This window comes from Amblyraja radiata, chromosome 10, assembly GCF_010909765.2.
Source record: "Amblyraja radiata isolate CabotCenter1 chromosome 10, sAmbRad1.1.pri, whole genome shotgun sequence".
NCBI lineage: Eukaryota > Metazoa > Chordata > Chondrichthyes > Rajiformes > Rajidae > Amblyraja > Amblyraja radiata.
Window position 1 is genome coordinate 11,433,031 of NC_045965.1, and position 11,713 is coordinate 11,444,743.

At 44.4% G+C, this 11,713-nt stretch overlaps 1 protein-coding gene across 2 annotated transcripts in view; it reads right to left on the reverse strand.

Annotated features, from left to right (window-relative positions):
• Positions 1-11,713, reverse strand: part of LOC116977517 (carboxyl-terminal PDZ ligand of neuronal nitric oxide synthase protein-like) — a 278,332-nt gene that overhangs the window by 100,625 nt on the left and 165,994 nt on the right. For both annotated transcript variants that reach the window (XR_004413233.1, XM_033028014.1), the window contains exons 3-5: positions 11,666-11,713; positions 8,631-8,702; positions 1,308-1,366 (exon numbers count right to left, since the gene is read on the reverse strand). The exon at positions 11,666-11,713 is cut by the window's right edge and continues 45 nt beyond it. Coding sequence is in view for 1 of the 2 variants with exons in the window: in XM_033028014.1 (XP_032883905.1) it covers positions 1,308-1,366; positions 8,631-8,702; positions 11,666-11,713 (179 nt within the window). In the remaining variant the exon portion in view is untranslated. The remainder of the gene's footprint in view (positions 1-1,307; positions 1,367-8,630; positions 8,703-11,665) is intronic.

An 11,713-nucleotide genomic window follows, 5' to 3' on the forward strand; every position in this document is an offset into this window, starting at 1 on the left:
CATATTGGCTCAAAATGGCCCTGAAATTTACCATATTACAAAAATATTTCTCCCCCCCCCCCCCCACCCCCTTCCTTCCCAACCTCAGCCTCACGGACCTTAATGTACCCCTACTTTCTAAAACCCATTTCCATTACTGGGCACTACAACCTGGCTCAGTTCCATGCAGGCATCCGATCCTCCCTGGCTCAAAAAGACCCAACTTTATAAATGATTAGCAGAAATAAAATCATGGAAATGTCCATCGGCAGTTCAGCTCCAAGCATTTTTTCCTTTAAGGTTGTTTTTTTGTTTATAAACACAGTCCCATTTTTATTTGGCACCTGGGAGTTTATACGCTGGGAACGTCTCTCTCCGCTGGGCTTGTGTGAAAGGTTGTCGAGTGCTGGCCGGCGATCTTCTTTGATTTCACTCGACGGGGCACTGATCCAGTGATAATGGTCAGTCCAGCATGATTTATTTCAGCAGGGAGCTGATTAAGTGCGGTCCTAGTGGTGCAGCGGGTAGAGCCGCTGCCTCGCAGCGCCAGAGGCCCGGGTTCGATCCTGACCTCCGGTGCTGTGCGTGCGGAGTCTGTACATTCGCCCTGTGATCGCGTGGGATTCCTCCCACATCACAAGGACACGCAGGCTTGAATCTGACGAAGGGTTTAGACCTGAAACGTCTCCTCGGGTCTGAGGACGGGTTCCGACCCGAAGCATCACCCATTCCTTGTCACCAGAGATGCTGCCTGACCTGCTGAGTTACTCCAGCAATTTTGTGTCTATCATCAGTGTAAACCAGCATCTGCAGTTCCTTCATGGCCAAACGTAGGCAAATGTGATTAGCTTACATGGGTCACCTTGTTCGGTGTGGATGGGTTGGGCTGAAGGGCCTGTTTCCAGTATCACTCTCAGTGTATCTGCGTTTCCAATAAAATAATTCACAAACCAACATTATGCAAGCAAAAGGCGATAGGATCCATGTCGTCTCAAGCTCATTGCACCTTGAGCTGGAGAACACACTTCATTCGTTCTACACCGGCACTACAAAAAATAAATTAATGGCTACGGCCTTTAGTTGTGATACAACACCCCAAAGTCGTGCGGGTTTGCAGGTTAATTGGAGTCTGTAAATTGCCCCTAGTGTGTAGGGAGTGGATGAGAAAGTGGGATAACATGGAACTGGGTGTGAATTGGAGGTGTGGTGACAACCCAGCCCTTTACCACCGCTCCTGAACTTTGACCTCCCCCCAGAGGTTAAAGATGGCGGCGTCAGTCTGCCTTGTTCAACCCCAACATTACCGTCCACTGGGACCTTCCACTCACCGGTAGATTGGATCCTGCATGATCAACATCTTGCTCTCATCCCATGTCCATTCTTTTTTCTGAAGGAAAAACAAACAAAAGGCAAAATCACATTGGGTCATGGAGTCGCACAACACGAAAACAGGCCCTTCGGCCCAACTCCTCAATGCCGACCAAGATGCCACATCCAAGCTCGTCCCATTTGGGAAATTAGGCCCATATCCCCCTCACCTTTCCATCCACGGATGTACCTGTCCAAGTGTCTTTTAAATATTGATATTGTATCTACCTCAACTACCTCCTCTGGCAGCTCATTCCAAATACCCACCACCCTGTTTGTGTAAAAAAGCTTCCATTAAATCCTATCACTCTCACCCTAAACCTATGTCCTTTGGTTCTTGATTCCCCTACCTTGGGTCAAAGACCTGCATGAAGTAGATGTGGAGAGGATGTTTCCACTAGTGGGACAGTTTAGGACTAGAGGGCACAGCCTTAGAATTAAAGGAGGTATCTTTCGAGAGGAGTAATTTCTTTAGCCAAAGGGTGGCGAATCTGCGGAATTTGTTGCCAAGCATTGGCAAGATGGTTGTGGAGGGCAAGTCATTTGGGAATTTTTAAAGCAGAGATTGACAGTATTTCTTGATTAGTAAGGGCGCCAAAGGTTACAGGGAGAAGGCAGGAGAATGGGTTTGACAGGGAAAAATAAGGTCAGCCATGATTGAATGTCGGAGTATAATCGATGGGCCAAATGGCCTGATTCTTCTCATTTCATAACATGAACTCTGTGCATTCACCCTGCCATTTCCCCTCATTAACAGAGCGACAGGTATAAGTTTATTGGTTGACCTTCTGGGGAACAAGGTGAAGTGTCAACTAATTTGGGCAACCACTGAAGTAAAGCCTAAATTTTTGCTATAGGATTTTTGTGCCGTTCAGGCTGCCCTTGGTTCATGCTGGCTCCAATTCTTGCACCAGGATCATTGAATTGAAAAATCACAGACAAATATAGTGCCACAGCCAACAATGGACCATTGTGGGCTCCACCTTTTCTTGATCATCGTTGCATGCTTTGATTTGTCCCTTTGCATACCTTTCACTCATTTGTTCTTTGTATTCATATATTCATATTTTCATAATTATATATGAGTACTACAGTGTCAAACAAGTGCCATTATATCATGAAGGTGTGTCACATTAACTTAGTTTGTATTCCCTTAGGTGTAGGAGATGGAGAGAGATTAGGTTGAGGTGCTTAAATATCAAACAGAAGTGATAGGATAAAAAATATTTTTTTTTAAAGGTACAGCATGGAAACAGGCCCTTCAGCCCACCGAGTCCACGCCGACCATCGATCGACCGTTCACACTGGTTCTATGCTATCCCACTCCCGACACACTGGTGGGAATTGTACAGAGGCCAATTAACCAACAAAAGCGCACATCTTCAGGATGTGGGAGGAAACCGGAGCACCCGGAGGAACCGCTCGCAGTCACGGGGAGAACGTGCAAACTCCACACGGACAGCACCCCAGGCCAGGATTGAACCGGTGTCTCTGGTGCTGTGAGGCAGTGGCTCTACCAGCTGCTCCTATGATTTTTTTCCCATCAGAGATGGTAGGCAAGGGATTTATAGTTGGTGGCTGAACACAAACAAATGAACCCCTTGGATCAAAATTGGCATTGAATAACAGTGACACCAATATTGTACTTGGTCAAATCATCCAACCCACTCCCACTCAAATGCACCAAATTCTTCCGGGCTGTTATCAGGCAACTGAACCATCCTATCACCTACTAGAGAGCAGTCCTGAGCCACCCTCTACCTCATTGGAGACCCTCAGACTATCTTTAATCGGACTTTACTGGACTTTATCTAGCACTAAACGTTATTCCCTTTATCCTGTATTTGTAAACTGTGGACGGTTCGATTGTAATCATGTATTGTCTTTCTCTGACGGGATAGCACACAGCAAAAGTTTCTCATTGTACCTCGGTACACGTGACAATAAACAAAACTAAACTGAACGACACTGAACCAAACTACACTGAACTATAAACTAAAATAAACTCAATTCAACTAAACTAAGCAACTTAATGTTCCTATATATACACAAGAGAGGTATGGTGCAACACAACTTCGGAATTAAACCGACTTACGGACTGGGTGATTGGTGGGGAGAGAAATGAAGCAGGTATATAATCACCTTTTTTTCATTCTGTTTTTGTCTTTTTATTTCTTTACGTCTTTCTCATTTATTTTACTCACTCACTCATCCACTACACTTATTTGGTAGTTTAGGGGTTGTATTCTTACACATTCACTTTTTCTTTCATTTTCTCTCTTTCTTGCTTTTTCCCTCTTTTTCTATTTCATCTTAGCTAAAAATTAAAATTGAAGCTGTACAATAAATGTATTATGTCATATGCTGCGGTTTATACTTTTGTACACCGCTTCTAATAAAAAAATAAATTAAAAAAAAATAATAATATATATATATACACAGGAGAGGCAAAGTTAATAGGCAACAGAACGTAAATCAAGACACATCGTGCTTTTTTAATGATAATAATGAAATAATCATTGCTAATCAACATTGCTGCCAATGATATTAATTATCTCAAGGATGAGATCTCGTTTCTTTTGACTTAAATTGTTGTTGATTAGAATCTTCTAAAAATATGCCTCCGTCGCTGTCCTTGGTTATTTTAATCTCATTTAACCTTCTCTCTCGATTTGACCCCGACATAACTTTGACTCTTTATTTTCTTTCTGTACTTGAGTTGACTTTGAACTCGCTACATGTCCTAGATCGCTCCTTGCTTCACTGATTACGGAGATGTGCTGTTGCCTTCGCTCCTCGGTCACCTGTGCCAGCCAGTTGCAGAACAAGATGAGGTCAAGCGCAAGCCATTTCCCTCCTGGCCTCAGCATGTTAACGTCACATTGTTTGGAGTGAATCCGTTCTACAAGTTGTTGACACAACGGCGGCACAGTGGTAGAGTTGCTACCTTCGCCAGAGGCTAGGGGTTAAATCCCGACTAAGGATGCTGTCCGTGTGTGGAGTTTGTACGTTGTCCCTGTGATCCCCGTGGGTTTCCTCCAGGTGCTCCGGTTTCCTCCCACATCCCAAAGACTTGGCGCTGTCAGCGATGGCAGCCTCGCCAACAGTCTGTCTGTCTTTTCATCTTATTTTGTTATTTTTAGAGTGTTTTAAAAAGTTTGTGTTAAAGTTCTCTGGTTTGTTTAATATGGGGGATGGGGGGAGGGGGTTGGGGAAAACTTTTTTTCGATCTCTTACCTTGCCGGAGAAGCGATTGTTTTCCGGGTCGTATCTCCGGTCGCTCTGCGGCCTAACATCATGGAGCTGGCGGCCTTGCTCGAGATTGACTTTGAGCCCCACCCCCCGTGGGGACGTGGACTTATTATTGGAGTCTGCGATCCCTTGCCTGGGATCGACGCTCCAACCGCGGCCTGCGGATTCCAACATCGAGGAGCTTGCAGTCTCGGGTAGAGACTGATGTCGGGAAGCTCCAAGCCACACGAGGTTGGACCAACCCTGACCCGGGTCCGATCGCCCGGCGCGGGGGAGCTGAGATCCCCGCGATGCGGGAGCTTGATCGCCCCGATGCGGAGGCCTCGACCACCGGTTGCGGGAGCCTAGATCGTCCCGTCAACGGAAGGTTCAAGTGCCCCGACAAAGGAGAACAAAGAAGGGAAGAAGATTGAACTATTTTTGCCTTCCATCACAGTGAGCAATGTGGAGGAGTCACTGTGGTGGATGTTCATGTTAAACATTTATTTGGGTGTCTTGTTTCTTTTTATTGGTATGACTGTATGGCAAATCAAACTCCTCGCATGTTGCAAAACATACTTGGCAAATAAAGTACTATTATGATCATGATTATGTTTGTAAGTTAATTGTTTTTTTGTAAGTTGTCCCTGAGGTGTTGGATAGAACTAGTGTACGGGATGATCGCTGGTCCGCGCCGGCGCAACAGGCCGAACGTACTGTTTCCACACTGTATCTCTAAAACTAAAAACTAAAACAAGGAACTGCAGATGCTGGTTTACAAAAAAAGAAACAAAGTGCTGTCTATCTCTGTCTCCATCACAGGAGACAGACCATTATAAACCTACCACCCACAGCTATTTGGTCTATACTTCTCCCCACCTTGCTTCTTGCTATTCCCTACTCTCAATTCCTCCGTCCCTGCCGCATCTGCTCGCAAGTTGATGTGTTCCCTACCAGGACTTCATTCTTCAGAGAACGTGAGTTCCTCCGTCCTGTGATAGATGTCGATATCTCGGGCGGCACGGCGGCACAGTGGTAGAGTTGCTGCCTTACAGCGCCAGAGACCCGGGTTCGATCCTGACTACGGGTGCTTGTTCGTTCGAGTTTGCACGTTCTCCCTGTGACCAAATGGGTTTTCTCCGAGATCAGAAGGTCATAAGGGATAGAAGAATTAGGCCATTTGGCCCATCAAGTCTACTCCGCCATTCAATCATGGCTGATCTATCTCTCCCTCCTAACCCCATTCTCCTGCCCTCGCAGCATGGTCGGAGGAGGTAATAGGTAGGTCGTAGGTAGGTCGGGATGCTAGTCGTAGGTACTCGTGGCATCAAGTAGGTCGGGGCATTTTTTCAACATGATTAAAAATGTTCACGAGTAAAAAAGGTCATGAAAGTGGGACAGGCCCTTTAGAACTTCCAATTCCACCAACTCTGCTGATTTCTCCCGGCTCACCTTAAACTCTAAAATTCTCTCCAAAATATTAGGTATGTTGCAAAGCCTACCTGAAGCGTCGCTGAAAATCTGTCGCTGCGGGTGTGCGCGATTTTGGCGCCGTTTAGACGGGGGCGGGTTTAAAACGCGATTTTCTCTAGGCTGTTCAAATCGAAGATGTTCAGCCTTGTTAATTATTAACGAAAAATTGCTGGAAGACCCCGTCGCAAAAGCTATTATTAGTTTTAAATGCCTTGGATAATAGTTATAGTAGTATAAAAATCAATCTCTAAACCCGCGACCACCGACAGCCGTCAGGGTCTCATAGAGCAAACCACAGAAGGTATGTAGCTTATTTTTACATTAAAAAGGGCTTCTTAAGATCCCTTTATACAAAGTTTAATATTGCGAGTAGCTCATTTTGGGCCCATTATATCCCGCAGTATTTTTCTGGGCATTTGAGGGTACAAATCTACCGCAATGTGAACGTTCTAAACCAGCGCGTTCACAGGGACCCACTAGAAAGTTGATTTAAAATGGACTTTAATTTACAGCAATTGAACACTAAATTCCTTCCATTTGGCCTATAAATTAATGTAAATGAGATTTAAAAATCATGTTTTATTGTGAATTATTTATGAATATTATTTGCACACTTAGGCTATTTAAAAATGTTAATCATTTATTAAGAAATGGATAGATGTTTAGATCTAGTAATTGAAGTTTGAAATTAGCTACACTTGGGTAACTAACTAATTATATGCTTTAATTTCAGGTCATCCAAGTAAGATTATTTTATATTTGTTTCAGAATGGTTCAATCTATGATAACTGAAAATTTCATTCAGTTCTCTTAATTTTTAAGAAAGTTATGGGCTTTTGACTGTCCACGATCACAGCTTTTTTGTTACGTCCATAGAAAATCAATAGGGAACAAGATGCTCATTTCCGAGTATGAAAATGGCCATAACTTTTTTAATACATGAGATATGAAAGTGAATTAGGTGTCAAATTAAACTTCATTTTATGCTTTATCTGATGGGATTAATTACAGACTTGATTTTTTAAATCTCAAAATTTTGTAACATTGCTAAAAATATTCCCTGATTCTCCACTTTAATCTTCCTTTAAAACAGTAGCTAAAACTCATCTCTTATTTGCTCAACTATCACACGGTCCAATGACAATGGAAAGGATGTTTCCGCTAGTGGCAGAGTCTAGGACTAGAGGTCATAGCCTCAGAATTAAGGGGCGTTCCTTTAGGAAGGAGGAGAGATTTCTTTAGTCAGAGGGTGGTGAATCTGTGGAATTCATTGCGGCCGCATTGAATGGCAGTGTAGAATGGCTCAATTCTGTTCGTATCACTTACGACCTTATGACAAAGTTTGTCTGTCTAAGACTGTGAAAACCTTTGGAATGTCTTCAGAAGATAAAGATGCCACATGAATATCTACAAAAAAAGGACCCAGAGTGCTGGAGTAACTCGGTGGATCAGGCAACATCCCTGGAGAACATGGATAGGTGACGTATCGGGTCGGGACCCTTCTTCAGACTATCCCGATCCTACATCCTGAATTTCGAAACATCACCTATCAATGTTCTCCAGCGATGCTGTCCGATCCGCTGAGTTACTCCAGCACTTTGTGTGTTTTTTTCATAAAACAGCATCCGCAGTCTCTTGTATCAACATGAATATCTGTAAATATCACGGGCCAAAGATGTGCAGGTTTGTAGGTTAATTGGTTTCTGTAAACTGTCCCTAGTGTGTAAGATAGTGCTAGTGTGCGGGGTGATCGCTGGCCGGTGCAGACTCGGTGGGCCGAAGGGCCTGTTTCCTCACTGTATATATAAAGTCTAAAGTATGAACATTAAATTCTCCAATTCCAGATAAACCCCATCGTCTAACCCCTTCCCCCATCTTTGTTATTTTACTGTTGAATGTGGCTTTGTTTTCTAAGTTACAGCAGTCTAAAACATTTCTTTTAATGGACTTCCAGACTGCAATGGCCATTGAGTTGCTTCTAATGCTCACCATGTTGTAAGCTTTTGATGGTACTCTGCCTGTACTCGCTGGATTTTAGAAGGATGATAAGTGGGGACCTCATTGAAACTTACCAAATAGTGAAAAGCCTGGATGGAGTGGATGTGGAGAGGATGTTTCCACTAGTGGGAGAGTCTAGGACCAGAAGGGCTGGCCTCAGAATAAAAAGATGTACCTTTAGAAAGGAGATGAGGAGGAATTTCTTCAGCCAGATACTGGTGAATCTGTGGAATTCATTGCCAGATGGCTGTAAAGGCCAAGTCGGGTATTATTAAAACAGAAATTGACTGATCCGTGATTAATACGGGTGTCGGGGGTTATGGGGCGAAGGCAGGAGAATGGGGTTGAATGGGAAAGAGAGAATAGCCATGATTGAATGGCTGGGAAGACTTGATGGGCCGAATGGCCTGATTCTGTTCCTATGACTAACGAACTGATGCATAATTTAGGGAGTGCACTTTCCCAATGCAAATTTTGCTGATTGCAAACTGGGAATGGTATAAAAACGCAGTGCATAAATTAAGATATTTTTTGCATGCAGTGGCAGGGCACAAGAGATATAATATTCCAAAAGTACTTACGAGGAGAGTCATCCAAAATGTAGTCGGAGTTACTCTCCTGTCATCCTCCTTTGCTTCCAGATTCTTCACCATCTAAAGGATGGAACAACACAATCAGTAACCCAAAATAGCAAACCACCAACATATCACCACAGCAAAGATCTTCTTTCCTGTTGAAACATGGAAACATAGAAAATAGGTGCAGGAGGAGGCCATTCGGCCCTTCAAGCCTGCACCGCCATTCAATATGACCATGGCTGATCATCCAACTCAGTATCCTGTACCTGCCTTCTCTCCATACCCCCTGATCCCTTTAGCCACAAGGGCCACATCTAACTCTCTCTTAAATATAGCCAATGAACTGGCCTCAACTACCTTCTGTGGCAGAGAATTCCACAGATTCACCACTCTCTGTGTGAAAAATGTTTTTCTCATCTCGGTCCTAAAATATTTCCCCCTTATCCTTAAACTGTGACCCCTTGTTCTGGACTTCCCCAACATCGGGAATAATCTTCCTGCATCAAGCCTGTCCAACCCGCCTATGTACTCTAAGACAAGATGTACAAAAGTTACATGCAGAATAATAGTTGGGCACCTGGGTGTGAAGTCTATTTTTGCATAGGATAGAGAGAGTTGGATCTAGCTCTTGGGACTAACAGAATGGAGGGATGTGGGGAGAAGGCAGGAACGGGGTACTGATTCTGGATGATCAGCCATGATCATATTGAATGGCGGTGCTGGCTCGAGGGGCTGAATAGCCGACTCCTGCACTTATTCTCAACGTTTCTATGATAGTGGAGGTAGTTGAGGCAGGTACTATAATCATATTTAAAGGACACTTAGACGGGTACATGGATAGGAAAGGTTTCAAGGGATACAGGCCAAACGTGGGCAGGTGGGACTGGTGTGGATGGTCATCATGAACAAGTTGTGCCGAAAGGCCTGTTTTGTTTTTTAGTTTAGAGATACAGCATGGAAACAGACCCTTTGGCCTACCGAGTCCATGCTGACCAACTACCTGTACACTAGTTCTATCCTGTTTCTGTCCTGCAAGGCTTTGAGGCTCTAATGTATTTCCAAATTTAGAGCATAGAACATAGAACAGCCTGAAGAAGGTTCCTGACTCAAAACATCACCTATCCGTCTGCAGAAGGGTCCCGACCCGAAACGTCACCTATCCATGTCCTCCAGAGATGCTGGCTGACCTGCTGAGTTTCTCCAGCAACTTTTGTGTCATTTTTCGCAAGCCCGCAGCATCTGCAGTTCCTTGTTTCCAGCCCTTCAGCCCACAATGGCCGTTCACAACATCACTCGCAGATTAATAAAGTAAGGATGAGAGCATAATTTCCTTTCAAATGGTGAAGAGAGCAATGACTTTAATTTATTGCTTTTCTTCGTCAGATGGGAAATCAATCAACTGCACTCCAAATCCTTGTCATTATTGAAGCTACAATTCCCCAAATCCTCCAAAAATCTCTCAAAAGGATTTGCGAAAGTGGAAATTAAGCCTTAGCTTAACTTGTCATCTGCTAAACCAATATTCCACCGCACCTGCTCAATACCACCAGAGCTGGTTTGCAATTGCAATGTGTGACCCAGTTCCTGGCACTGTAAATCGACAACATTCCCCGTTTATTTATTTATTTATTTAGAGATAAAGTCCACCAAATCCACGCCATCTATCTATCGATCACCTGTTCGCACTGGGTGGCACGGTGGCGCAGCGGGAGAGTTGTTGCCTCACAGCGCCAGAGACGCAGGTTCGATACCGACCACGGGTGCTGTCTGTACGGAGTTTGTACGTTCTCCCTGAGACCACGTGTGTTTCCCCTGGTGGCTCCGGTTTCCTCCCACACTCCAAAGACGTGCATGTTTGTGGGTTAATGGGCTTCTGTTAATTGTCCCTGGTGTGTGTGGGCTAGAACTAGAGTTACGGGCTGATCGCTGCTGGTCACAGGCTCGGTGGGCTGAAGGCCTGTTTCCACGCTGTATCTCTAAATTAAACTAAAACACTAGTTCTATCTTCTCCCACTTTCCCATCCACTCCCGACAAACTAGGGGCAATTTACAGGTGTCGTATGTGTTTGTACATTCTCTCCGTGACTGCATGGGTTTCCTCCCACATTCCAAAATACAGTTTGTAGCTTAATTGGCTTCGGTTAAATAGTAAATTGTCCCTAGTGTGTAGGATAGTGTTAGTGTAAGGGGTGATCGCTGGTCTGCGTGGGCCGAAGGGCCTGTTTCCGCGCTGTATCGCTAAACGTAACTAAAGTAAAAGAGTCACGTTCGACCGTTACGGTGCCCAGAGTCCAGACCTTTACGAGCTGCGCCAGTGACCAAACCACAGGCCTGTAACATAGAAACATAGACATAGAAACATAGAAAATAGGTGCAGGAGTAGGCCATTCGGCCCTTCGAGCCTGCACCGCCATTCAATATGATCATGGCTGATCATCCAACTCAGTATCCTGTACCTGCCTTCTCTCCATACCCCCTGATCCCTTTAGCCACAAGGGCCACATCTAACTCCCTCTTAAATATAGCCAATGAACTGGCCTCAACTACCTTCTGTGGCAGAGAATTCCACAGATTCACCACTCTCTGTGTGAAAAATGTTTTTCTCATCTCGGTCCTAAAAGACTTCCTCCTTATCCTTAAACTGTGACCCCTTGTTCTGGACTTCCCCAACATCGGGAATAATCTTCCTGCATCAAGCCTGTCCAACCCGCCTATGTACTCTAAGACAAGATGTACAAAAGTTATATGCAGAATAATAGTTGGGTACCTGGGTGTGAAGTCTCAGTCCTAGGAAAACTTTTTTCACACAGAGAGTGGTGAATCTCTGGAATAACTACTCAGGCCTCAGAGTCCTGGAGTAGCCCACACAAGTCGTAAATGGACACATTGTGCACACAAATTGCTGCAAGCTGCAACTCAGTAAATCAAAGGGAATGGTAAAACATTAGCCTTCATTAACGGATGATGATTGAACGTTTTGGGCAAGAGACCTGCTCGTTAATCACTGCATCAAAACTTGGCAGAGGTGTACTACCCACCTTCTTTTTCTTCCTGAGAAGGACTTTGACCCCATCCACAGACACCAT